Here is a 23,795-nt window from a genome sequence, read left to right as displayed (position 1 = left end):
ATGTATATATTAAATATACGCATATATTATTGAAAATCTAACATTTATATATATAAAATACTGTCTTATATTTAATTAGTTTTCTCTTTCATCCTTAATACCCAAGCTGGCTGACCTCTATGTGCATTAGCTGGTAAACTTATTTCTAGCTTATTACCGGATTGTTTCCACTGAAATGAACACACAAAATTATTTTATCACCATCTTTATAAAATACCTATATGGGTATAGGTAACAATGTACTCACAGGAATTCCTGATGATGAATAACCAAGTAAATCTATCTGAGCTGAATTATTCGGAAGTTTGAGCGAGCCTAATAATAAAATATTATCTTCTGGCCATTCTAAAATTGAGGCATAGAGCTGGTTTTCATTTTTACTTAATGTGTACCAGACGCTTCCTGTTAAGGTATCATTTTGTGCTAGCCAAGGCTTAGTATCATAAATAGCTTCGCCGTTAATCGCTAGCCAAGCGCCTTAAAACAACAAATTTACTTGTATTAAGATTATTACATATACAAAATTGATATCTGAATCAATCTAGTCACTAATAAAAAAAAAATAAGATAAGATACGAAAGACGTGTACCCATTCCGCGCAGTCTTTCTTCATATATTGGTGAAATGATGCCATCTTTTGTTGGTCCGACATTCATCAGTAAATTTCCACCGCAGCTTACAGTAATTACTAACTCCTTCACTAATCCTGCCAATGTATAGTACTCCGATAAAACGGCATTTCTACGGTATCCCCAAGACTTTTTGTCAATAGTCATACAATTTTCCCATTTGTGTGGTTGAAGTACACCTGGAAAAACATTCCTGTTAACAATAATCAGGTATTGTAAAATATTATCGACTAATTTCTATTAATACACTTTAATAATTAATCATATATAATCGCAATAAGCATAATAATAAATTACCAGGATTAAATCGATCAGAACATGTATAGAAACCTCCGTGATGACATGAAATATTAATGCCCCATCTATCATTCACCACCACTGTGTCTCTCACAGGACTTTCATTGTATAGCCAGGATAAAATTTCCGTTGATTTCCAATAAGAATCCGGTGCTTCTCCATCTCCATCTGACCAAACTATATCTGGCTTGTACGTTTCTATCAACTCGTATAATTCTGGTATTATTTTCTGAGTCACAAATGTATCTGTTGTAAAATTATTGCTTTTGTCTGTCATATAGAGAGGATTGTACCATTCAAACATGGAGTGATACAAGCCAAACTTTATATCTGTTCTGTTTCGAATAGCTTTTGCCAGCTCACCTGTCTCACAGAAAAAGCTATATTTATATATTGATCTTTATACTTAAAACGAAATCTTATTATTAGATAAACATCTTTATTACCAACAAGATCCTTTTGAGGTCCCACATCCATAGAATTCCAACTGAATGAATATTTTGATGGCCACAATGTGTATCCTTCATGATGCTTGCTTGTCAATACAATATACTTTGCACCTGACGCTTGGAATAACTCTGCCCAGTCGGCAGCATTAAAAAATTCAGCAGTAAAGTCTCGCGCAAAGTCTTGATAAGTGAAATTTGGAGGATATCTTTGTTTCATAAAGTCCCGCAATTTTGTAGTAAAAATTTCATCTGCAACATCATATATAAAATTAAATAAGATGTATCACATTAATCTTGGGCATAGTATTTTTTATTATAGAAAATATAGAAACTAAGGTGGAAAGTAAATGTTCAACCTTTCCAATGCTTCCAAAACCATTCGGAACTAAAGCTGGGCACGCTGAATACACCCCAGTGAATAAAGATTCCAAACTTTGCCTCATCGTACCAGGATGGAAGCGGTCGACTGTCTAGACTAGACCACGTTGGATCATATTTTGGTGCTTTTGTTAAAAATGGCACAAAGTTATTATCCTCAACCCCTATCACGTTAACGTTCGCCTCTACTGACACATAGAGGATTAGGACGGCGCACAAGATATGCATAAGCATCATCTTGCCAAGAAACTTGTAATGAAAGCAATGGGTGTTGGACGAGTCTTTTATTCCTATCGGCTGCATTATAAATCTCGGTGAGGGTTCTATAATCTATTTCTGTATGTTATTTGTTTTGTATCATATTTTGAGATTAGATTAGATCGACACTTCATAATTTTTTTAGACAAAGATCACATTACTGATCGACGCTAATGTATAATTTATATATATATAAATATAATATAGCATATAATTTAACATTTTCATGAACGCTGTAAATTCGCAAAAATTATGAAAGAGCACCAGAAGATTCTAAACGATATTTATTTAATCTAAATTAAATTAATGTATGTATATTAGTGAATTTTTAAAATCTTCAATAAAAAACTGAATAAATCCGAATCCGAATTAAAAATACAAAGTTGTTTTACGAATGCAAATTACGAATGCAAATTAAAAAAAATATATGTAAAAAATTGACAATTGTGTGGATTTTGTAAACTTTATTGATAATTACAAATGCTGAATTAACAATTTCGTGTTTACAATATTAATTCAGTGTAATCACTAATCTCTCTGGGGCTACATTATCTCTGACCAATAGAACATTATATATGATCATGCCCCACTCGTCTCACTATCGTGTTTACAAGATATAACAGTGTAATTAAATTTTAAAGTATCAGATGCGGAGATGCGATCTTCAAAGCTGCTACAGATAAGAAGTTGCTCGTGCAATCTAACTACTTATACAAAAAGCGATACGTTACAACGTTAATGCGTTCCGGAATTTTTTTTTCATATGAATATTCGTCTTCTATCGACGTGCAACATCTTATTTTTCAGCTCCACGATCTCCACATGTCAGGTTATGTCAGCTATGAAATTCGATGTTGTGCCGGTGAAAAGTACTCTTGTCCACTACTCCACTCTCGCTTCTTTCTGTTGTCGCGTTCTAAAAGGTATTTCGCACGCGGCCAATCGCAAGCGGAATCGCAGCAATTTGAGCAGCAGCAGCGTGATTCGGCATTCCGCGCGTCATGGAAACGGTACCGGTAAGAATTTGAATCAACTGGGCCGGGCGGAGGAACGTGAAACGTGCGAAGATCGGTTTGTCGAGGGATAGACGTTTACCGGTGTTTTCGAACGTGGTTTTTCTATCCGTGGGAGATATCGCGATTCAACATGGCTTGGGTGCCGTTGGAGTCGAATCCAGAGGTGAGTCAGCTTCCTGTTGAATCGCGACACGTTATTACTCGAGCAGCCATTCAACAACAATTGCCTTCCGTCTGTTTCAGGTTATGACGAAGGTAAGCAGTTGCTACGTTTGGTTAATCGATTTCAACATTTCCTCGGCGATCGTGGCCTTGGGCGTCGTACCTCGTCGATCAGCTCACACACTTCTCGTGAAAGAAAGGAACAATCATTCTAACAGATCTCCCCGGCCAGATCTTCGAATGCACAAAAAATTCAGTGTACAATTTGTTTTTGTTATTTTTATAGTTCCTTCACAAGTTGGGTGTTCCAAAGAAGTGGTCAATCTTAGATGTTTACGGTTTCGAGTCGGACTTGCTGGCGTTCGTTCCTAGACCTGTTCTTGCCGTCATTCTGCTTTATCCTACAAAGGTATATATATATATATATATATATGGCATACGCCAATGTGATAAGACATTTTGCAATTCGACTGATGTGTCTCTACAAGCAAAGTTTGTTTTATTGTCTCCTTAGACTGAGAAGACTGAGGAGGACAAAGCAGAAGTTAAGGATAACAAGACTGATGTGCCAGATTCTGTTTACCATATGAAGCAATCTATTTCGAATGCGTGTGGGACCATTGCGTTACTTCACAGCGTGGCGAATAACTTGGACGCGTGAGCATCTGCGATCGTATATAATTCAGTCTGTCACATTGATGAGCAATAAAAATAATTAAATTCTTTGTTACGTTACAGCATACAGTTGGAGGATGGCTTTCTCAAGAAGTTCTTAGATGAGACCAAAGGACTGTCTTACCTTGAACGTGGCGAGCGTTTGGACAAAGCGCAAGGCATCATTGATACTCACATGGAATCTGCCCAGGAAGGACAGACCGAGGTACTTTTTGCTGGTTTATAGTTGAAAACGACGTTATTATCGCGTAATAAATAATAATATAATAAATAATAGCGTAACATAATAATAATACGAGATATATTCCTTTCTTTTAGGCGCCAGCTGAAGATGCAGAGGTGTACCATCACTTTGTCGCGTTTGTACATAAAAATGGTTCCCTGTACGAGCTGGGTATGTGTTTGATCTACATCAAGTTTACGGCTTAATCAAGTGTAACGATGATTTAATCAAATTTCAACAAATATTTGTTTTGTCAGACGGCCGAAAGCCTGCGCCTATCAATCACGGTTCTACTACGTCAGAGACACTCCTAGACGATGCCGCTCGTGTGTGCAAGGAATACATGGAACGCGATCCCAACGAAGTGCGTTTCACGGTGGTCGCACTCGCTGCCAACGAGTAAACGGAGTCCTCATCCTCAAGTGCATTCGCCTTTAAGCTGATTTAAGCCCAAAGAATTTATTTTATATGTTATAACAATGTTACATACATTTCGCTTCGGCAACGCATTTGTTTTGTCAGTTTTCTTAATTGCCAGCTTTTTTAACACTGTGTAGCATGTTAATGAAAAAATTTATATACACAGTTGTATAAACAATTTTACTTTTATTGAAAAACAAGATCCTCACTTGCAGCTCACTGAATCTCCATACAGCGTGTGGAGTTTGCATTAGTATGAATGATACCGAGAGTGATGTATGTAGATATTTTTAACTGTCGAAACGATAAAAATATGGGACGACGTGAGGTGCTATAGATAGAGCATTTAAAACAAACTCCAGATATTTTCCGTCGGTCAAGGTCTTTGGGCTTTGCGCAACAAGGCGGATGACTGCCAGAGTGAGTTTCGGTTCTGCGAGGAGTTGACGATAAATTAGGACCGATACATCCTCTCGTTTGGCACAGATTTAACGCATTGATTTGGTGGCGTTTACTTTTGATCGCCAACGTCGTATATCTCGCGCCCGTTTTCGTAAGTGTTGACCTTTGATATTTTACATTACTTAATACTCTCGTCATCCAGTAATTATGCACACATTGCAATTAGGTAAATGTTAATCACAATCAGACAAGAGGTACGAAGTTTTTTGGAAATTGATTATCACGGAAATATGATTTTAATTTTGTGTAAAAGATATACGAAGTGTATCTAATTAAAAAGAGTAATCCCTTTTTATAGATTATTTGATTAAAATATTTAGGTTGCGTTCCGTTTCACGCATGGTGCGCATGATTTATCCTTGTTTAACATTTGATAAACAACAAGGATAACATGATACATCATGCGCATCATGCGTGAAACGGAACGCTGCTTTATTGATCTTTGATAGGCTACAATTCATATCTTTAACAAAATAATTAAAATTTATGAATTTAATTTATAGTATGGACGCGTTTATTTGGATCATTGCCCTTTTAATCACACTTCTTTAAAATTTATAAATTTAAATCCATAACATTATCAAAATATTGACAAATAATTTAGATAGCCTAGCGACCGAGGGAAACATTTAAATGAACGTATTCGGCATATTTTATAAATTTTATATTTTCTTAGAATACCGATGGATTTTTTAAAGATTTTATTTTTTCTTAATATATTTATGAATATTTATCATATATATAGTGCGCATCATTGCTCTTTTAATCACACTTTAAAATTTATAAATTTAAATTCATAATATTATCAAAATATTGACTAATTTAGATAGCCTAGCGATCGAGGGAACTTAAATGAACCTATTCGGCATATTTTATAAATTTTATATTTTTTTAGAATATACATGGATTTTTTTAAAGATTTTATTTTTTGTAAATATATTTATGGGTATTTATCATATATATAGTGCGCACTATTGTTTCGTACGTTATCAGGAATTGCGACACATGTCGGTCACTGACCAGCCGCCGAAAGCGTCAGCTATTTTAGATCCCTCTTCCGAGAGACCACGCATCTTGGCACCGATTCTCTAAATAGTGGCTGCAAAATATAAAATAAACTAAATTCCAGTAACGCGATCTGCCTATATTATATAACATTGCTCCGTTCCAAATCGCGGTTTAGAAACTTGCCTATAAATTGCGAACTGCAATTTTAATTGCTAAACGTTATAAACATCAAGACAATAACAGGATGTCGTTCGCATAGATTAAAAATTTTCCATTTACTTTATACATTAGGACATATTTATGACAAGCCCTATGGAATTTAACCGTGTGGACGCATAAAGATGGAAACAATCTCTTCAGTCTTGACAGTCGAGCGAATGGAGTTCTTCCAGAGATAGAGCCAAAGTGTTATCTCAAGATTAGTAATGGACTAAACGCGCGGTAGTCTTTTTCATGTTTGTTTTGTCATAAGTGCGTTCATATTGTTACCGAAGGTTCACTCCTTGGCGCGCTACGTCATTCTAATGGAAAATTTTATATCTTGCGGCCTGCCGCGTAGACGGGACCGGTTAGTATCGCTTATCTCGTGGACCATATGTTATGTTCTAATAAATATGTGATAAATTGACGCGGACCATAACTTTTACGCTGTCAATGCAGCAGAAGTATCTCGTACACAAATTTTTCAAGGCTTGCAAAAAGATATTGACCAACCAAAACGCAATGGAATAGCAAAATTCCATTGCGCCGTAATCTAATCAGCATATTTGTTCTCAAAATTATCATATTCAGCGTGATCGCGCTAATTCGTTTAGCGATCTCCAATTCTTATCGTTATATTTCAACGTGACTGAACGATAAAATCAATTCGTCGCTCATGAAATTATTTAGATGTACCTGATGACCTTAAGAATTCAAATTGTTAAAAAAAAAAGGAAAGAGAAACTGCATCTCTTAGAGATCAAGGTGTCGGTTGCAAGGCTTACTCGTTCTATCGCGTTATTTATCAAGTAGCTCGAAGACTCGCGTATCAGCCCTTCAAGGTGAGATTTATGATTGCGAAGAGAGCTCTTTTGCGATATTTTGCACGGTTCTTCTCAATAGAGAAACTGCCAGCGGCTGATAAGCGGGCCTAGAGCAAATATACTAATTGCGACGGGTATTACTTTAATTGATGAAACCGTTTATGATGGCAATTCCGCGAAGCTTCGCGATTAACCGATCATGGTACATATCTGTGTTTCGTCAGGGATTCGCAGATTTCGCAACGCAGGAGACAGTACTACGCAATTATATGTAAGAGAATGAGTCGCCATGTAGAGACACGTCCGTTCTTGATTAATTCTAACAATAAGTCATGAACCGATATTTAGTATTTCTGTAAAGAGAACGTTTTTTCTGAGACATTGCGTTAAAATGAAGAGAAGAGATTTCTGTTTTACTCGAGCAGCTGTTGCGACCTTCGTACAAAGTAACAATTAAGTAACATTTAAAAAGAAAAGAAATAAATATTCTGTTTCCGGTTTCGAATATACGTATGCATACGTTATTACGTGTTCATGGCTGCACAACGGTTTAAGGTCAACCCACGCATATAAAATATCGCACTTACGACCTCGTTTCTGTTTCTAAACCGCGTGCTGGCGCGTGTCATCCGTTTTCGTTAGAGCCGTGTCGGTAGATACGGTTTGATACGCGTGAATTTTTCAATACACCATATAGCGTACACGCGCCTTATCTCGCTCCTTACCACACCTCTTATATCGCTTTCCTGATCGTTCGGTTTTAGTTGCGGTTTGTGCATATGCATGTGCGCGGAGGCCTTGGGTGCCTCGAATGCACTCTTACTTTCAAATAAGGAACCAAACGAAAACCTTCGTGCTAAAGTCGAGGACGCGCGTCAATAGCGAGGTCGGATTTCCATCGACGTTATTTTAAACTATGTCGCAACGTATCTTTCGTCATTAATCTGTGGAGTTCACATTTATATTATATTAAATATGCCACGTCGAGATTGCATCGCTTGAGTTTAACATTCCAAAGAAAAAAAAAAAATCCCTGTCGCGAGTACATGTGAGTACTTTCGAGTCAGAAAAAAATTCCGCTTCTTTTCTGGACTTATTACAGCGTCTGCGAAGTTCGACCTTTGATGCGAAAGCGAGTGCACTGACCGGTAATACATCAATGCTTTGCACGTTTCGGCCACGCCATTGAAGTCTTTTATGCTAACAAAATGACAATATCCACGCAAGTTATTCCGACTTGTTAATCTTTAATTGCAGCCACGAGAGAAAGTGTAAGACCGTCGCAATCATACGCGGCGCGACGCTCATATATGCGCTTTGATGCGACTTTGATGCGCTTTAATTCGCTCGATTGCGATCTTTCTTCGACCGCCAAGGTCATATTTTTAACTTTCTCGTACGACTTTTTAAATTTGTGAATTTTTTTCTTAGCACCCTTTACTCGAGATTACCCCGAGCTGTATTCAATTTTCTAATTACGTGGAATATTATAATCATATTCTTCACTCACATTCTTTCAAGTGACATTTTTAACAATTCGGAGCTAAATTTTATCGCTATGTTATGACAAGGTTTTCTTTATCACTCTGTCTCTTCCTCTTTCGTAAACTCAAGTGACTTATTACCGATAAAACGCCATAACCGGCAGAAGTGTACATGCGATTCAAAATTTTCTGAAGTTAAGTTACGGCCAATTCCTCGAGATTGAGGTCGATTTTCGGTCCGTGCACTCGATGATGAAACCGACACGGTCCCTGCCCCGGGCTGTAACAAGCCCGGTGCCAAGAATAAAGGGACACGGCATTTCGGCATTAGCAGCTAGCAGTAAGCGAATAGACAGAAGGAAGTAGACAGCCTTCGAGTGGTTGTTGCGTCGAGTGTTCCTCGACGATTTCAGACCGACACCGTTTCAGTCGTGTGTAAGCAGCCGACCGTTGAACGTGCGACCGCAAGAACGGCGACGATCGACGGCATCATCCATGGGTTATCGGCATACGTTTTCTTTCATTATTTGGACATAATTGAGTCGAACAGTCGAATCGATCACAAAGAAAGGTACGTATGTTATTATGTATATGTATGTATGTCACGTGTCGTTAGATTTTGACGCGTTTCTCGACAATTTAATTCGCCAGTTGTTGACCTTTTCTGGCATGCCTCAGACTTTATTTACTATCGCGCAGTTTTGAATAATGAATGACCCTTCTCGCGCGCTCTCTCTCTCTCTCTCTCTCTCTCTCTCTCTCTCTCTCTCTCTCTCTCTCTCTCTCTCTCTCTCTTGATCGACGAGGATAACTTAATTTCAAGGTTTTAGTAACGCTAATGGATTAACATAAAATCTTAACATATACACTGGTCGTCAAACCGATAAAGTAAACAAAATTCTTGATTGAAGAAATAAGCCGATATGAAAGCGTGCTTATAATCATTCTATGTTATTGTCCAAGAGAAATTGGACTAATATGATCTAACATTAATTTTTGCACGTGGCAATATCACCACTCGTTAATTGGAGCAGTCAATAAATGACATTTGTCGCCATAAAATGATTGCATTACTTTTCCGCTAAACGTTTGCAAAAAATTTTTTTGTTTTTCGTTAAGTTAAAAAACAATTTATTAAAAATTTCATGACAAGCAAAAGATGCTTTGCTTGCAAAAGTAGATTTTCAGGAGATACGATCGTATTTCAGCGTTAAAGTAAGACTGATATAAGTATAAAATAAAATAATTTGTAGTAAACAGCTAGAACAACTACAAATGCAATAGAATAGCTGCAATTTTAAGGGCGATATTATATAGCTATTACAATTTTGCCCTAATTAAAGCACAATTTATTTTTTTTAAATAGAAAACTGCAAAATTTTTTAAAGTATATGTAATTTCTTGTTGCAATGGTATCAAGTTAGAAGACAGACATATAAAGAGCATCTTTTGCATAAATTGAAATAAAAATCCGATTTGAAATAAATGCTCGGTATGATTAATTTATATATTTATATTGATTATACATTTTTTATCAACATTTTTCATCTAGGTACTTGCTTCTAAAATTTTCGGTCTTATTGCGTTAGATCATTTGTATATTGTAAATATTGCATGTATGCATGCAAGCATGAAGAAGATTAAAAGATATTTGACTAAAATAATCCAGTTATATATAGCTTCATTATCTATTACACGTGCATCGTGTATAGATATTAGATGATAGAAGATTAAGTTTGAATTACACGTTATCTTGAAAATGGGATTACGTTGTATACATTATAATAGTAGGGTCTTATTAATTTTGTTCGAAAATTGAGAATCTTAATTTTGTGTTTGTAAACTTTGCTAGAAGTATGAATTTGATTAATAATGATCATTTGCACACATTTATTAATTTTTATTACTTTCTATGTGCGAGTTCGATTTTTAATATTATCGTTTTGTACTTAATTGAATTTCCATGTAATAAAATTTATTTCGGTGATGAACATCATTAAATTTCGATTGTCACCTGGAAACACGCGTAATTTCTTCAAACATTTACGCTCGCGTCGACATTGTTTTTCGCGACAATATTTACTATCCCGTTGTTCTCATGCAGATAAGTTTCGTTTCGGGCAGTTAGCTTTAACCGCAAATACATTCGTTTATCTCCAAAGCTTTTTCCGCCGACATCATATTGTTTTTAGCTACGTCAAGTGCGCGATACGCGATTTTCTGGCAAGTGCCAAAATTGCATTTAATGACGCACTAGGTTTAGCGCCGAAATATCGTTATTTACAAATACGATTTGATTGGTATAAAGCGCAACGTGATGTTGCAATATGCGGTTTTATAGATATAGATATAGATAAGGATATAATAGATATTTCTCAGAATTTCAATATAGATGAAGATAAGAATAAAATAGATATTTCTCAGAATTTCAATTTAATTAATTAATTTGTTCTTTTAACGTATTTTTTAATACATAATTTTATTAATTTTCTCTACTCTTTATTTCACAAAGTCAAACAACTTGCTTCTGAGAGGCTTTTGAGAGACTCGTTCATATCTTCATATTAACGTAGCGAAGATTCATGGACAATTTGTTTGCAAAATGTCCTTTAAACATTGCACCTATACATTCCAGGATATCATGTGCACATCACATGATACAATTATTGCATCATGTAATATGCTTCACTGCACCTTCGTAAATGTTAATGTGCTGAGGAAAAAAGAACATTTTTCCCAGTAACGTATTTCAAGGATAGCAAGTGCAACAATTTCAATTACAGTGAATTGCGGTTATGCATCAAATTTGCAGGAAGTAATGAAAAATCGAGAATGACTAGAATAATTTTTATTGCACGGGAACTTAAACATCCTGTTTTTACAATTTGTTGTGATTCCACTGTATACACGTGAATTAGATGAGCGATATATTCATTTACTTCAATGATATCTTCAACTTCTCGAGAAGTATGAGTGAAAGTACGCTTTATTTTTTCGCGTTGCACGTTCGAATTTTTTTTTAAAGATTTAGTCAAGGAGTACTCGTATGTGAGTTATCGCGAAACGATGTCGGTTTATCGTATGGCGACATTCTATCGTGGTCGTTTCATGTTATTGACTTGCGTGCAAATTGCCTTCTCGCCGAGCGATATCAATGCGCATTCGTATACGTATATGTATACCTATGTATACCGCGTGTCCCAGAACTCGCACTATCTCTGAAATATTAGACATCAAAACAGGAGCGCCCATCATTCTATGTCTGAGATTCGTAAAGATAATTACTTCCTGTTAACTCCTCATCCTAAGTCGTCTCTTATTCTTCCAAGTTATCGGGGAATTCAACTTAATTTTAGAGATGTTTATCTTCCGGAAACTGGCTTCATTCTCAAAGATTCTCCGAAAGGCAAGCGATGCATCAACGCAATGCGTCTTTATCAGTCATTCTAAATAACGATCTCTCTCTCTCTCTCTCTCTCTCTCTCTCTTTCTCTCTCTCTCTCTCTCTCTAATTGCACAACTTAAATAGAAGCGTGATCACATATCTTAATCGAGCGACTTGAATGCCACGACTTACAGCGACATCCGATATACTTTTGCGATCGCCGCTATCACTCGGAAGAAATCTTTTCACGAGCCTATCTTTCAAAAATTCTCCCCCTTCTTTCCGAAAGCAGAAACGTCGAACGCTTATTGGCACTTTGACGCAATCGTGGCTCGCGCGTTTGATAAAAGTGCACGTGACTGAGGGCCAAAAGAGCGCCGGTAAACGCTTCTATTTCGGTGGTATCGTCGCCGACGGCGGTAACCTGGTAACATTGCCAAAAAGTGAATTCGCGTCGGTCAAAGCAGATGCTGTAGTTTCCCCGAGCGGAACACGTGACAGTAATTTAGGTCGTCCGAGCTCTAACACGGGCTGCTCGTGCCGTCTATCCGATTGTCTACCGTGGGATCGCAAACGTGATTGTGAGTCCACCTACGATCGACGTGAATCTAATAATACCGCGACCGACTCCGAACGTAATTATCGTCGTGACTTAACAGATTCGATTAATTGAATAACATTATCCCGCACGACGCTACTCCACCTCTCTCTCTCGAAACGATCACGTGGTAGGCACGTTGAAAAAAACTCTTTGACAAATTACGACAGCAATTACGGTGATTATATTAAGTTGACTAACTGCATAAGTACATTTGACTAAGTACGTTGTCAGTGTTTACTGTACAATCGTGTGACTACTGATTAACTCAAATAAAAAAGGAGAACACAAGCAGAGTATAAATTTTTGATGAATGACATATCATCTTTTTTCACTGTATCATTATGATAAAGCGTACGTTCTCTTCTACCAATGATTTAATCATCGTTTTGTTTCCTTGACACACAACATCTCAATAAAATATATACCTATTAAAATAGAATAGAATATTTATTTCCTTCACCATATAAAGCCTGGAAGAGAATTTGGTTTTTACAATTAAAAATCTAATACACACACATGTATCCATACCTTTACCAAACAGTTCGTCCTATTCTAATATCTTGTACATATCTTTCTTTATAATCTTTTGCTTAGCCTATACGCTCTTTGCACTTCACTTCTTTATTTTTCTATTTTTACATTTATATATTTATATCTTTGTATCTTTGTTTATTTTTTATCATTATATTTCTCTCTATTCATATTTTTATTAATATCTAAACTTATCTCTTTCGCCTATATTTATTCTATATATACTCACAGCCACTCATTCGCCGTCCTATACAAATCTCGTATAAGATGTAAGTAACCCTATTTAATTAAAACTTAACACGTATATATTTGTAACTGATTTAGATTTTGATTGATTATTTGATTATTGTCAAGATCTCTATTAATTAGAGAAACACTTATCTATATAATAATCAAATATTAATTATTTAATCAAATTTGAATTAAGAACTAAAAATGATGTTATAAACGTGAAATTATGTCAATATATAATTTAATCACGTGTAAAGTATTCTAATGTTTATTACAAACGTAGTTATAAATTTTAATGTGAACATAATTTTGCTTGACATTTTATTATTTGTGATTTATTTTCACACGAGCGCCGAATTAAACGAAAGTAATGGCTAGAAAAGCGCTAAATTAACCGGAAGTAATAACTAGCTAGCTCAAGTACATAATGTACACTTTGGATATGCCACTATAGTTCTAATTGTAAGAGGGATTTTAAACGGACTATTAATTTTCAGAGAAATCGTATTGTCACGCCTGTTGCCTTCGCATCGAAATCGCAAAGTCCATTTGCACTTGCTCAGTGATAAATTATAGGTATCGCTTCTGAATCATATTATGAATACGCGAAATAATATCATTGATGATTCATTACGGTACTTTGAGTGAAAACATAAAATAAAAAAAAGCATGATAAAAGGAGATATATTTATCGCGTACACGTGTTTATTCAATATGTATCAAATATAAATAAAAAAATTATTTATATACAAATAAACATGAAATAGCGTAGTAAAACTCGACCTTACACACGCGAACGTATTTTTATTTTACCGCGTTCAAATCAAATATTTGTACTATCATAACTTCAAGTCTGCGTCAATTTCATCGTCTTTTATTTTTGCTCGCCTCCCTGAAATTTTAATTTCTTTCCGATAATACACTCTATATCTCGGAACTCTGAAGCAGTGGAAAACATCGTCTAGCGTAATTATTTGCTTAATGAGCAAAACCGTACTTCTGTGTGAGGCGCTTGGATCCAGTTAAAGGTCACGATTCGTGATCTATTAGCATAAGAGTTAAGAGATAATAAACTACACTCGCGAGGGTATTATCTAGCGCAGATAGTCATATCTCCTCCTATGTTTAAATCATTTAACGTATTTTACATTCCATCATGACTAAATGCTTTTTCTGTTGTGCAAGTTGCACAGACGGCAATTCTCCGCGTTATTTATTGGCGGTATCTATTCTTTTGCATTGGCGTGCTGTCGATGCCAGAATTTACGTTCGAAGTATACAATTACGCAATTGTTGTTATAATAATTTTTTTTAGATTATTATGCATATTGAAATCGATTTTTTTTTATTAATTATTAGGCACCGCGTTAAAGTTTGGCGCGATATTTTTATTATGTTAGAAACACGCTGTAAATATCTCGTGCTATTTCACTTGCGTCGGGTGATCCGGGTGATTCGGCGCGGACGCGACGACGCTTTCACGTTGGAGGCATATGTTGGGTACTACATTATTACATTTTTACTACATTAAGTATATAATAGCTTCTCGGGTTATAACCTGGAGGATATCTCGATTAAGATCGTTTACTTACATTAAAGGCAAGTGGCGCAGGAAGTGATTACGGACTTGTTTTACATAACAATTAATATATAAGGTCGTTCCTTTTTATTTTGCCTAAAAAAACACCACCAACTGTACAGTACTTTTCCGCATTACAAAGTTATCTTCACATCGGAAGCGCACCACTCGCTCTTCGTTTTACGTAACAAAAATACAGATGGTATTGATAAACACATTGCGATTAAAGAACAATATTTAAAGTAAGTACCCTGATTATGAGATTGATCGATTTGTTTATGTCTGGCATATCGATTATCTCATCAAGTGATTATCTGAAGGAAAATTACCGATTGTAGCGATTTTTATATACATATATATATATAGTCATGTCATAAGTAATGACAAGCTAGACTTGTAACTTTCTCGTGTCTCAAACGTGATCGCAAGTAAGCGTTTTCCTCTTTTCATTTTTTTTTCTTATTCAATATTTCAACACTATATTGATCTTTGTCATGGGATTAAACGCTGTGCACACGCTACGGATTAATTAAGAAACCAATCAATACGAAGGCGTGCAAGGCGTGTTCAATTGACGACAATGCGTTGTTAATAACGGAATTATACCAAGGAATTCGCCTTTGATCTATCTACATTTGTTGTAGTCAAGTTTTCAGCGAGACGAAAAAAAAAAAATTCAATGCGCGGCGAAAGAGCGTAACTCGTGTAAAAATACATACACTCAAGTCGCTTCGTGCCGATGACAGTCCCGTGTACTTGGCGCCCGATTGATTATGCATATACATACGCGTTTCATTCATCATGTTGTCGTAACGCGTCTAGACAATTGAACAAAGAGCGTGTTTCTGACGTATGCGTTGTTGTTACGAAAAGCGCAAGTTTTGGATTGGTGAATAGGAGTCGCGCGCAAGAATAGAGCCTCGAGGCGCACACTGTGCTATATATACTTTAGTGTACCTTTTAATAATGTATATTTAATGTTACGTATGTATGTTTCATACGTATATACATACATACATACATACATACATATTGTATATATGTGTATGTATATATTTTATACAGAACTACAAAACAATAGGAGAATATATATGCATTACTGCGTGTGCTTGGAACACGTTCAAAAATCTGTCTTAATCCATATGTCTAATTATCTTGTAGATGGAAATGAACAGCAATCCGATTTCCGTGATCTCGCCAAAGAAGAACTCTATTCATGGCGATGAAACAACTCTCAAGCAGCCACATGTGTAAGTTTATTTTAACGTAAACGATTGGGAATATAATAGAGAGAGAGCCTCTCATTCTATTTTTATTAATACATTATCTATTTATGTCGTTTCCGATATTCGGTAGTAGCCAGTACATTATACATTTATTCTACTGAAGATGGTTTTACTACATTTGATTAATGAGTTTCGAGGAGAAGCGTCCATTATGGCATTATGTAATCAGTAATTGAAAAGTTGATTAATATAAAACGCTGTGACGGATAGTAATTACATAAATATTAAGTGCAGTTGCAAGTGTGCGACACACTGCTGATTCTGATTAAACGCGCCACATGAGGAATGTGATTTAATTACGTTCGTTGGAGCTAACTTAATCACTCGTTGCATAATTACATGGACGATTGTTAAATGACGTTACGATTTGGTACGCTACTTGTGATAAGTGGGTTTAAAAATGTTATTATTTTCGCCACAACTAGTAATGCACCTGAAAGACCTATTATTATCAATATCTCTTGTTTACTACTATTCTTATCTTGTTTTTACATATTTATAAATATTTGTATGCTTAGAACTAGCAATAAAACAGCTTGAAAATCCGAGTTGTAATAATTTAAAGCGCATTGAAATAAGATGCCAGAACAATATGGAAACAATCGATAAATGTCGAGATAAATCTCTGCATTAAATTTATAGTCTATTGGCTATTGTGCTACAGACTAATATGCTATTTCAGGTGTCAGATTGTTGCCAAGAATGTCGTATTGTTCCACTGGCATGACCATGTCCTGTCGGACTCGTTAAGAAAATATTTTTATGCTATACTTTTTTCATTTGAATTAGTTCCATGTCGTTACTAACGTTAATTGCAGTGAAAAATGTCGTTTGAAAATTACAACACGCGCGTACGTCCGGCGATTAATTCCATTGTACATACATGGAAAATCCCGTGAAATATCAGGGTCATCGTTATAGGTGTACGTACAATCAGCAACACTTAGCTTAATAACAACTGCTTCCTCCATCTTGACAATTATAAAATAGAATTTTGTTAGCAACATAAAAATAAATTTGGCATCCGCGATGATTAATAATTTATTATGTCGTAACACTAATCTGCGGTGTTTATCAATTCTCTTTTTTATTACAGAAATAGCGGGACCTATGGAGCGTTCCAATCGAAGGATCCCATTCTGACGATAGAGAAGAACAGCGATACCATTAAGGGCGGAAATAATGAGCACGGTATCACTGTGCACCATCCCACCTCGTAAGTTTGATCGGCGTTAACCGAACAGCAAAATTTTACTAATCACAAACAGCGATCTAAAGCGCGTTAGGCATTGATAAAGATTGTTTATTAATGTCGATTAACAGAAGAGCACTTAGCGCGTCATGCACAAGCAATGAAAATGATATTACACACCTTAACGGTAAACATATCTAGAGAAACAAACAAATATTGCAACACGATAAGAGTGATATCAGCGACAAAAATGACACGTGATCGCGAAGCGTATGATTTGAAAAGACGGAAGCAAGAATTTTATCATCTCATTATTCGTTTACGATAGTCCGATAAAAATGTCTAATTCGCCGTATTTTCGTGTGAATCGTAACTACTTTTTTCCGTGAAGAATCACGTTTCGTCGAAATGTGACGTTGTTTTGACATTTGTCACCTGTCATATTTTTCTTAGCTGTAAAAATACATTGGCTGAGTCGCAAGAGAAAATTTGTTTTTTAACACTGCAAAGAATTTTCACGCAGCGAGACGTCAAACACATTTTTAGGACACACATAAATATGCATCAATTCGTATCAATCACATTCTTGTCATCTTATCATCATTAAGGATTGCAAATTGTATAAGCGCAGCTTAATCTTATTTTAAAATCATTGTCAGAAATATCAGTTCGATATACATGTATTTACTATCTGTACTGATATTTCTGCTTTGATATTTCATAATCACAACGTTATACATAATCGCAGATAGTAGAGCTATTCGTACTTTTTAATGCATTACGAAAGATATTGATAAATTATGAGAATTCACTAATTGTTATCACAAATTGCATATATTATATTTTTGAGAAACTAATTGGTTTTTAATTATTGGTATCTATATTCAAATTCCCCAAAATGGCAATCATATGCTTAATTTGATTCGTATGATTAAAATAATATAAAGAGACTAAAGAGATGAATTTAAATCTAACAATAAATGAGCGAAATCGAACAAAGTTGATTGCATCTCGAAAATGTCCATAAATCATACGCGCTTTACATGTTTCCTTCTTGGCATATTTTGAATGTTTACATACCAAACATTCATATTCCCCTTTTGATTCATGGCTATAATCGCTACAATGACCGGAATCCCACTTATATTCGATGATTTGTCTTGATTCACACTGCCATGTCGTATATATCGCGTCGAGTCGAGAATAAATCGAACGCACTAACAAACTGAAATTGGACAACTGCAGGTACCTGGAAACCATGATGCATCTGTTCAAGGGTAACGTCGGTTCGGGAATCTTTGCGCTGGGAGATGCTTTCAAGAATGCCGGATTGTTGTTGGCACCCCCGCTGACGATCTTCCTTGGTATCATTTGCGTGCATGCTCAACATATTCTCGTACGTGCAATTAATTAATAATAAGTATAATGCATAAATAAAATGAGAAATGATATATGACTGTCTTATCGGAGGAAAGTTAAATGTAAGAAAGTAATGATATCTTTGAAATATAACTCTGATGAGTTTACAGAAGCGCAATTTTGATATTAATATCTCTTGCAGATTAAATGCAATGAGGAGGTGACGCGTCGTGTTGGCGATGGCACCAACACGAGTGGATTCGCCGGTACTGTGGAGATGTGCTTCGCTACTGGTCCCATCGGATTTCGTAAATATTCGACTTTTATGAGGTGTGTGATAGGCGAAGTAGCGAAGCTTCGGAAAACGGAATAACAAGGAACACAAGCTCACGCAAATACATTATCGTTTTGATCCCTACTTACAGATGATCTGTACCTTTTCAGTCCACCTGATCGCGCCTATTTTTCAGTTTACCTCTTAAGCACTCTTTTAACACACACGCACACAGTCTTTTATTTCGTATAATTTTTTATTAGCGCGTCGTGCGAAAGATGCATGTTATTTATGTTGCTCTTTCGTGATTTTGTTGCAGAAAGTTGGTTAATGTGTTTTTGTGTGTCACGCAACTCGGATTCTGCTGCGTATATTTCGTTTTTATTTCCACGAATATGAAACAGGTAAGGCATCTTTCACCGACTTTATTTCAGCTTTTCGGATTTTAACGCTTTGTTCGCCGTTTCTTCCTATAAGAAAAATATGAGATTCCCCAAAAATTGCTTATGCAGATAACATTATTTTTTATTTAATAACACCTCTTTAGGAAAGATAGAAAACTGTATTATACACTTCAATCGAATTTTTGTATTTAGCAGTAAATAAAGATTTTTTAAATAAATGTTACAGTCTTGTTTTATTTTGCGCGGTAGGTGCTGGACGCACACGGGATCGAGATGGACGTTCACGAGCACATGGCCGTCGTGTTGGTTCCCATAATGCTTAGTACCTGGATCAGAAATCTCAAGTATCTAGTGCCGTTGTCCTCGATAGCGAATTTCCTAATGATCTCTGGTTACATCGCCACCATGTACATCATGAGTTCCGACGTGCCGTCCATACGCGAGAGAAGATACGTCGCGGATTGGAACAATATACCTCTGTTCTTCGGCACTGTGATATATTCCTTTGAGGGTATTACTCTAGTGAGTATACGTGTACATTTATGTTAATGTATAACAGCTTGTAAGTAAAAATGAAAATTGGCATTACAACGTACTTTTTATGTTTCGATAATGTACAGGTACTGCCACTGAAGAATGAAATGAGGAAACCTAGCAACTTCAACAAATCGCTTGGTGTTCTCAATGTGGGTATGGTGATAGTCGGCTCTATGTTCGTCGCAATGGGTTTCCTGTCTTATTTGAAATACGGTGATGAAATTGCCGGTTCGGTCACGCTCAATCTTGCACCAAAGGAAATGTAAGCAAGCTATTTCGTGTGAATACTTTTTACGATTTATCTTGTGTTAGCTTGATCGTCGAGCGATTATCTTGTAACATTTTCTTTTCTGTATTCCAAGGGTGGACGGAAAAGTCATCTACAATCAATTAAGGTTTTTACTTTTGCTGTGTCCTGTGATCAGTATTAACTTTCGCGAAAACTTAACGCAAATAACGCGTGCGCTTCGTGCATGTTTTAATTATTAATCATGCATAGAGCTGAATTGCATATGGTTTATTTTGTATTTAAGAAAGATGTAACAGGCGATCTTTTCTCGACTAATTGAATTTTTTTGCAGCTTGCCGCAATGCATCAAGACCGCCATCTCTTTGAGCATATTGCTTTCCTACGCGCTGCAGTTTTACGTCCCGATCGCGATAATGTGGCCCGGCATCGTTGACAAATTCGGTCCATTTAAATGGCCAGTGTTCGCGGAGATCATTTTCCGTTCCGTCATGTGCTTTGTTACATGTAAGTACAAACTAAGAAGAATTTTATTAAATTATATTATTTACATAATAAATTTATAACTTGTGATTTCTTCTCGACAAACCTCTTAAATTAAAATATTTATAACTATTTATAAATTATAAATATTTTTTATGATATTTTATATCTTTAAAACGAAATGTTTTATACATAAAATAAAAAAACTTAGACTTTTTTCCAAAGTTATGTCATAAGTTCTAAATTTATTAATGTCTTATCTTGTGGACTAAATAGCAGCTTTATTTATGGATATTATGATCTAATTGTAAGATTAATCGTATTTTTTTTTAGTTATTATGGCAGAGGCGGTACCAAAATTGGGGCTCTTTATATCCTTGGTTGGCGCGGTCAGTAGTACTGCTCTTGCTCTCGTATTTCCGCCGATCATCGAGATGATCGTCTACTGGCACAACACCAGTCTCGGCTTTTTCACGATTGCAAAAGACGTGATGATAGTGCTGATCGGAGTATTGGGTTTTGCCACTGGAACATACGAGAGCCTGACGTCAATCATCAAGTCGTTCAGCAGTTAAATTAAACGCGCTCCAGGCGGGTTCTGTGTACAAATTATTCTTAATTTCTCTCTCATGAATGCGCGCGCGCGCGTGCGAGTTTAATGGACCATGACACCTACGGTATTTTTCGCGCGCGGATCGTGCTACTCGCACACTTCCAAAATTCTGCATGCTCGTAGACGTCGGTCGTGTCTCGCTCACCGTCGACATTTAGCCATTTTAACATAACGATAATAATTTATGTGTGATATATCGATAGATGTAGTTGATAAGATGCAACGTAGGTTGTGGACACCCAGTGATTGTTAATAATAATCATTCAGACAACACAAGTCTCCTGCGCGAGTCTCGCGCTGTTTGGATTGTGCTTTATTTGTGCGATGAATTTACGCGAGTTAACTTGGGCTTTCACTCGTAATAATGAATTGAATTAGTACAGTAATCTATATGACGCAAAACGTGAAAATAAAAATACTTTGACCCCTTTCGCCATTGTGTACGTAGATTTTGCAGTAGCAATGCAGATTGACAAGTACGATTTTTAACTAGTACTTGTCATACATTCACATTAAGTGATTTAACTTAGCGAATTGTACGTGCTCTAATCGCCTAGAAATAGTACACGGATTGTTAACTAACGAGACTAGTCGATCATAGTATCCAGTAACTGAAACAATTATTATGGATTAAAAGAAAATATTTATATGCTAATTAAATTTTCGAAGAAAATCTTAAGCCTTGTGTTCACGATACTAAAAATCGATCTGAGATTTCAAACGGAGAGAGATTTGATCAATTAGCCGAATTGTTCAAATGCAATTAGCCAAGTCTCTTTTTATCCGAGAATTGAGACTAATTTCTAGCTTCGTAAACTTTAGAATAATTGACCATCTAATTAACATTTACAAATAAATAAATAAATAAAATTAATTAATAAATCTAAAAACAGTAAAATATTTGGTACTGCATGTTACTGCAAAGGAAACTACACGTCTCGAATATCAAGCAATTGTATTATTTTTTATTCAAAAAGATAAAATTTGTGACCATTTGCGACGAGGACATACTTTGTCTAAATGGCTTTGTTTGTAATTAAGCATTGTAATAGCGTAACTATATATTTATTTATGTACCTTAGAGTTAGTTTCACCAACATTTCGATTAAACATTACTTATAATCCCTTTTCTTGATCTATAGATTTAAAGAGGAAAAGATTTGAGAGAGAAAAAGAAAGAGAGTAGGTCGGTTAAAATAATATAGGTGAAACTAATTCTCTTCCACGTGATCGATATTTATAAGAATACGTTAACAAAAAGAGATTGTATATTGTATATCGTAGTTTTACTTTATTGTTAAACTTTTTATATATTCGTAGCGGCGCTTATGATACGAAACATAATGAACTGCAAACACAGAATCTTAAAAAAATGAATCATCGACTATGTACAATTTCGATACCCTATATCAACTGATGTAAAATTAATTTCCCCATACTATTTGGCGAGGATCCTTCGTAAATTTCCAAATCCTGTCTGTATATATTATACATACAGTTAATTTATTTATTATAAGTTATAACTATGTCGGCAAAAAAGAAACGATATCAATCGTTGAACGTGTCAAAATGTTTCTCATAGGAAAAGTCCAGATCTCTCAAACGAGATTGAAACGATTTTCCACCTCTACGTAAGTAATGTATATCTGTGCAGTATTAATGAAAGTTGGAACGAGGGAAATACTCATTAACGATAGGATGGTATATATGTGCATATCAATTGACAATAAGAGCAGTACAATGTTATCGCGCTTCGTATTGTCGAAGTACAAAACCCACTCAGGGAAATTTATATTAAAGTATATATTTTTTCCTTAATATATTTTAACAGCAGCGTGTATAAGACGTCTTTCTCTCAGCGAGACGCTGAGACTGATGGAAGAGAAAGAGATATCAATAAACATGTGGCACAACGAATTGTCTATTCATGTGTTCCATGTGTTTCCACATCGAATAATCTCGCAGATCTTTCTCGTTGCTTATCTGTGAAAATTGATACAATTATTTTTAATGTAAACGCGCTCCAAAATAATACGGAGTAACAGTTGGAAATAGTTGCGCAATATGTTTGGGGAATGTTTTGAAACGTGAATTACTGAGCTATTTTTTACAGCAAGGCCATGATTGAAGGTTGGGTTCTACATAGCGTGGTAAAAAGAATAATTTTTTTCTAAAGATAATAAAAACAATTTTCGATCAAAATGATAAGAGCAAATCTGAAATTTTTTTCAGACGAAATTGGCCAACTCAAGAATAAGTAAGTAGAATAGAATATATGTATAATATTCGTAACATGTACGTATTTTACATGTAGGATCATCTATGAAAGTGTCTAAAGATGAAAATACTTGTGAAAAATAATTGTCCTTATAAAAATTCTAAATCAAAAATTACAATTAAGTAATGAATTGCATTTATTTTCTAAGAATTGTCTTGGAACAATTTGCGCCTTAAAAACTGCGATAAATTTTTTTCTTTTTTTTTTCAAGTTTTTCCATATCTCTAAAATTTTGTAATCCAAATTTAAATAATATTTATTATATTTCTACGTTGAACATTTCTATAACATTAATTGAATTATAATTTA

At 35.4% G+C, this 23,795-nt stretch overlaps 3 protein-coding genes across 7 annotated transcripts; 2 read left to right on the top strand and 1 right to left on the bottom strand.

Annotated features, from left to right (window-relative positions):
- Positions 1-68: 68 nt before the first annotated feature.
- LOC105451706 (alpha-L-fucosidase-like) lies at positions 69-2,083 on the bottom strand. Its single transcript, XM_011692316.1, has 6 exons — positions 1,732-2,083; positions 1,373-1,624; positions 927-1,289; positions 590-808; positions 248-477; positions 69-170 (listed from the first exon to the last, which is right to left on the bottom strand). The coding sequence occupies exons 1-6, from the start codon at positions 2,054-2,056 to the stop codon at positions 72-74; spliced, it is 1,488 nt and encodes a 495-aa protein (XP_011690618.1). The 5' UTR covers positions 2,057-2,083; the 3' UTR covers positions 69-71.
- Positions 2,084-2,264: 181 nt separating this feature from the next.
- Positions 2,265-4,682, top strand: LOC105451707 (ubiquitin carboxyl-terminal hydrolase isozyme L3). Its single transcript, XM_011692318.1, has 7 exons — positions 2,265-3,190; positions 3,271-3,282; positions 3,476-3,598; positions 3,704-3,846; positions 3,928-4,069; positions 4,183-4,258; positions 4,345-4,682. The coding sequence occupies exons 1-7, from the start codon at positions 3,158-3,160 to the stop codon at positions 4,488-4,490; spliced, it is 675 nt and encodes a 224-aa protein (XP_011690620.1). The 5' UTR covers positions 2,265-3,157; the 3' UTR covers positions 4,491-4,682.
- A 96-nt stretch (positions 4,683-4,778) lies between these two features.
- On the top strand, positions 4,779-23,125 carry LOC105451708 (proton-coupled amino acid transporter 2-like). 5 transcript variants are annotated; one of them, XM_011692320.1, is made up of 12 exons: positions 4,779-8,050; positions 8,821-9,057; positions 15,975-16,063; positions 17,196-17,315; positions 18,537-18,687; positions 18,853-18,980; positions 19,244-19,328; positions 19,578-19,850; positions 19,949-20,127; positions 20,228-20,260; positions 20,447-20,619; positions 20,929-23,125. In XM_011692320.1, exons 3-12 carry the CDS (start codon positions 15,975-15,977, stop codon positions 21,168-21,170), a joined length of 1,473 nt encoding a protein of 490 aa, XP_011690622.1. In that variant the 5' UTR covers positions 4,779-8,050; positions 8,821-9,057; the 3' UTR covers positions 21,171-23,125. The 5 variants fall into 5 exon arrangements, with proteins under 5 accessions (XP_011690622.1, XP_011690621.1, XP_011690625.1 ...); XM_011692319.1 differs by having other exon boundaries at positions 4,779-9,057; XM_011692322.1 differs by lacking the exons at positions 4,779-8,050; positions 8,821-9,057 and adding an exon at positions 12,327-12,452.
- Positions 23,126-23,795: the final 670 nt, after the last annotated feature.

The sequence above is a fragment of the Wasmannia auropunctata genome, unplaced genomic scaffold (assembly GCF_000956235.1).
Source record: "Wasmannia auropunctata unplaced genomic scaffold, wasmannia.A_1.0 LD336046.1, whole genome shotgun sequence".
Classification (NCBI taxonomy): domain Eukaryota; kingdom Metazoa; phylum Arthropoda; class Insecta; order Hymenoptera; family Formicidae; genus Wasmannia; species Wasmannia auropunctata.
Note: the sequence above shows the minus strand (reverse complement) of the source record. Positions and strands in the feature narration are given on the sequence as shown.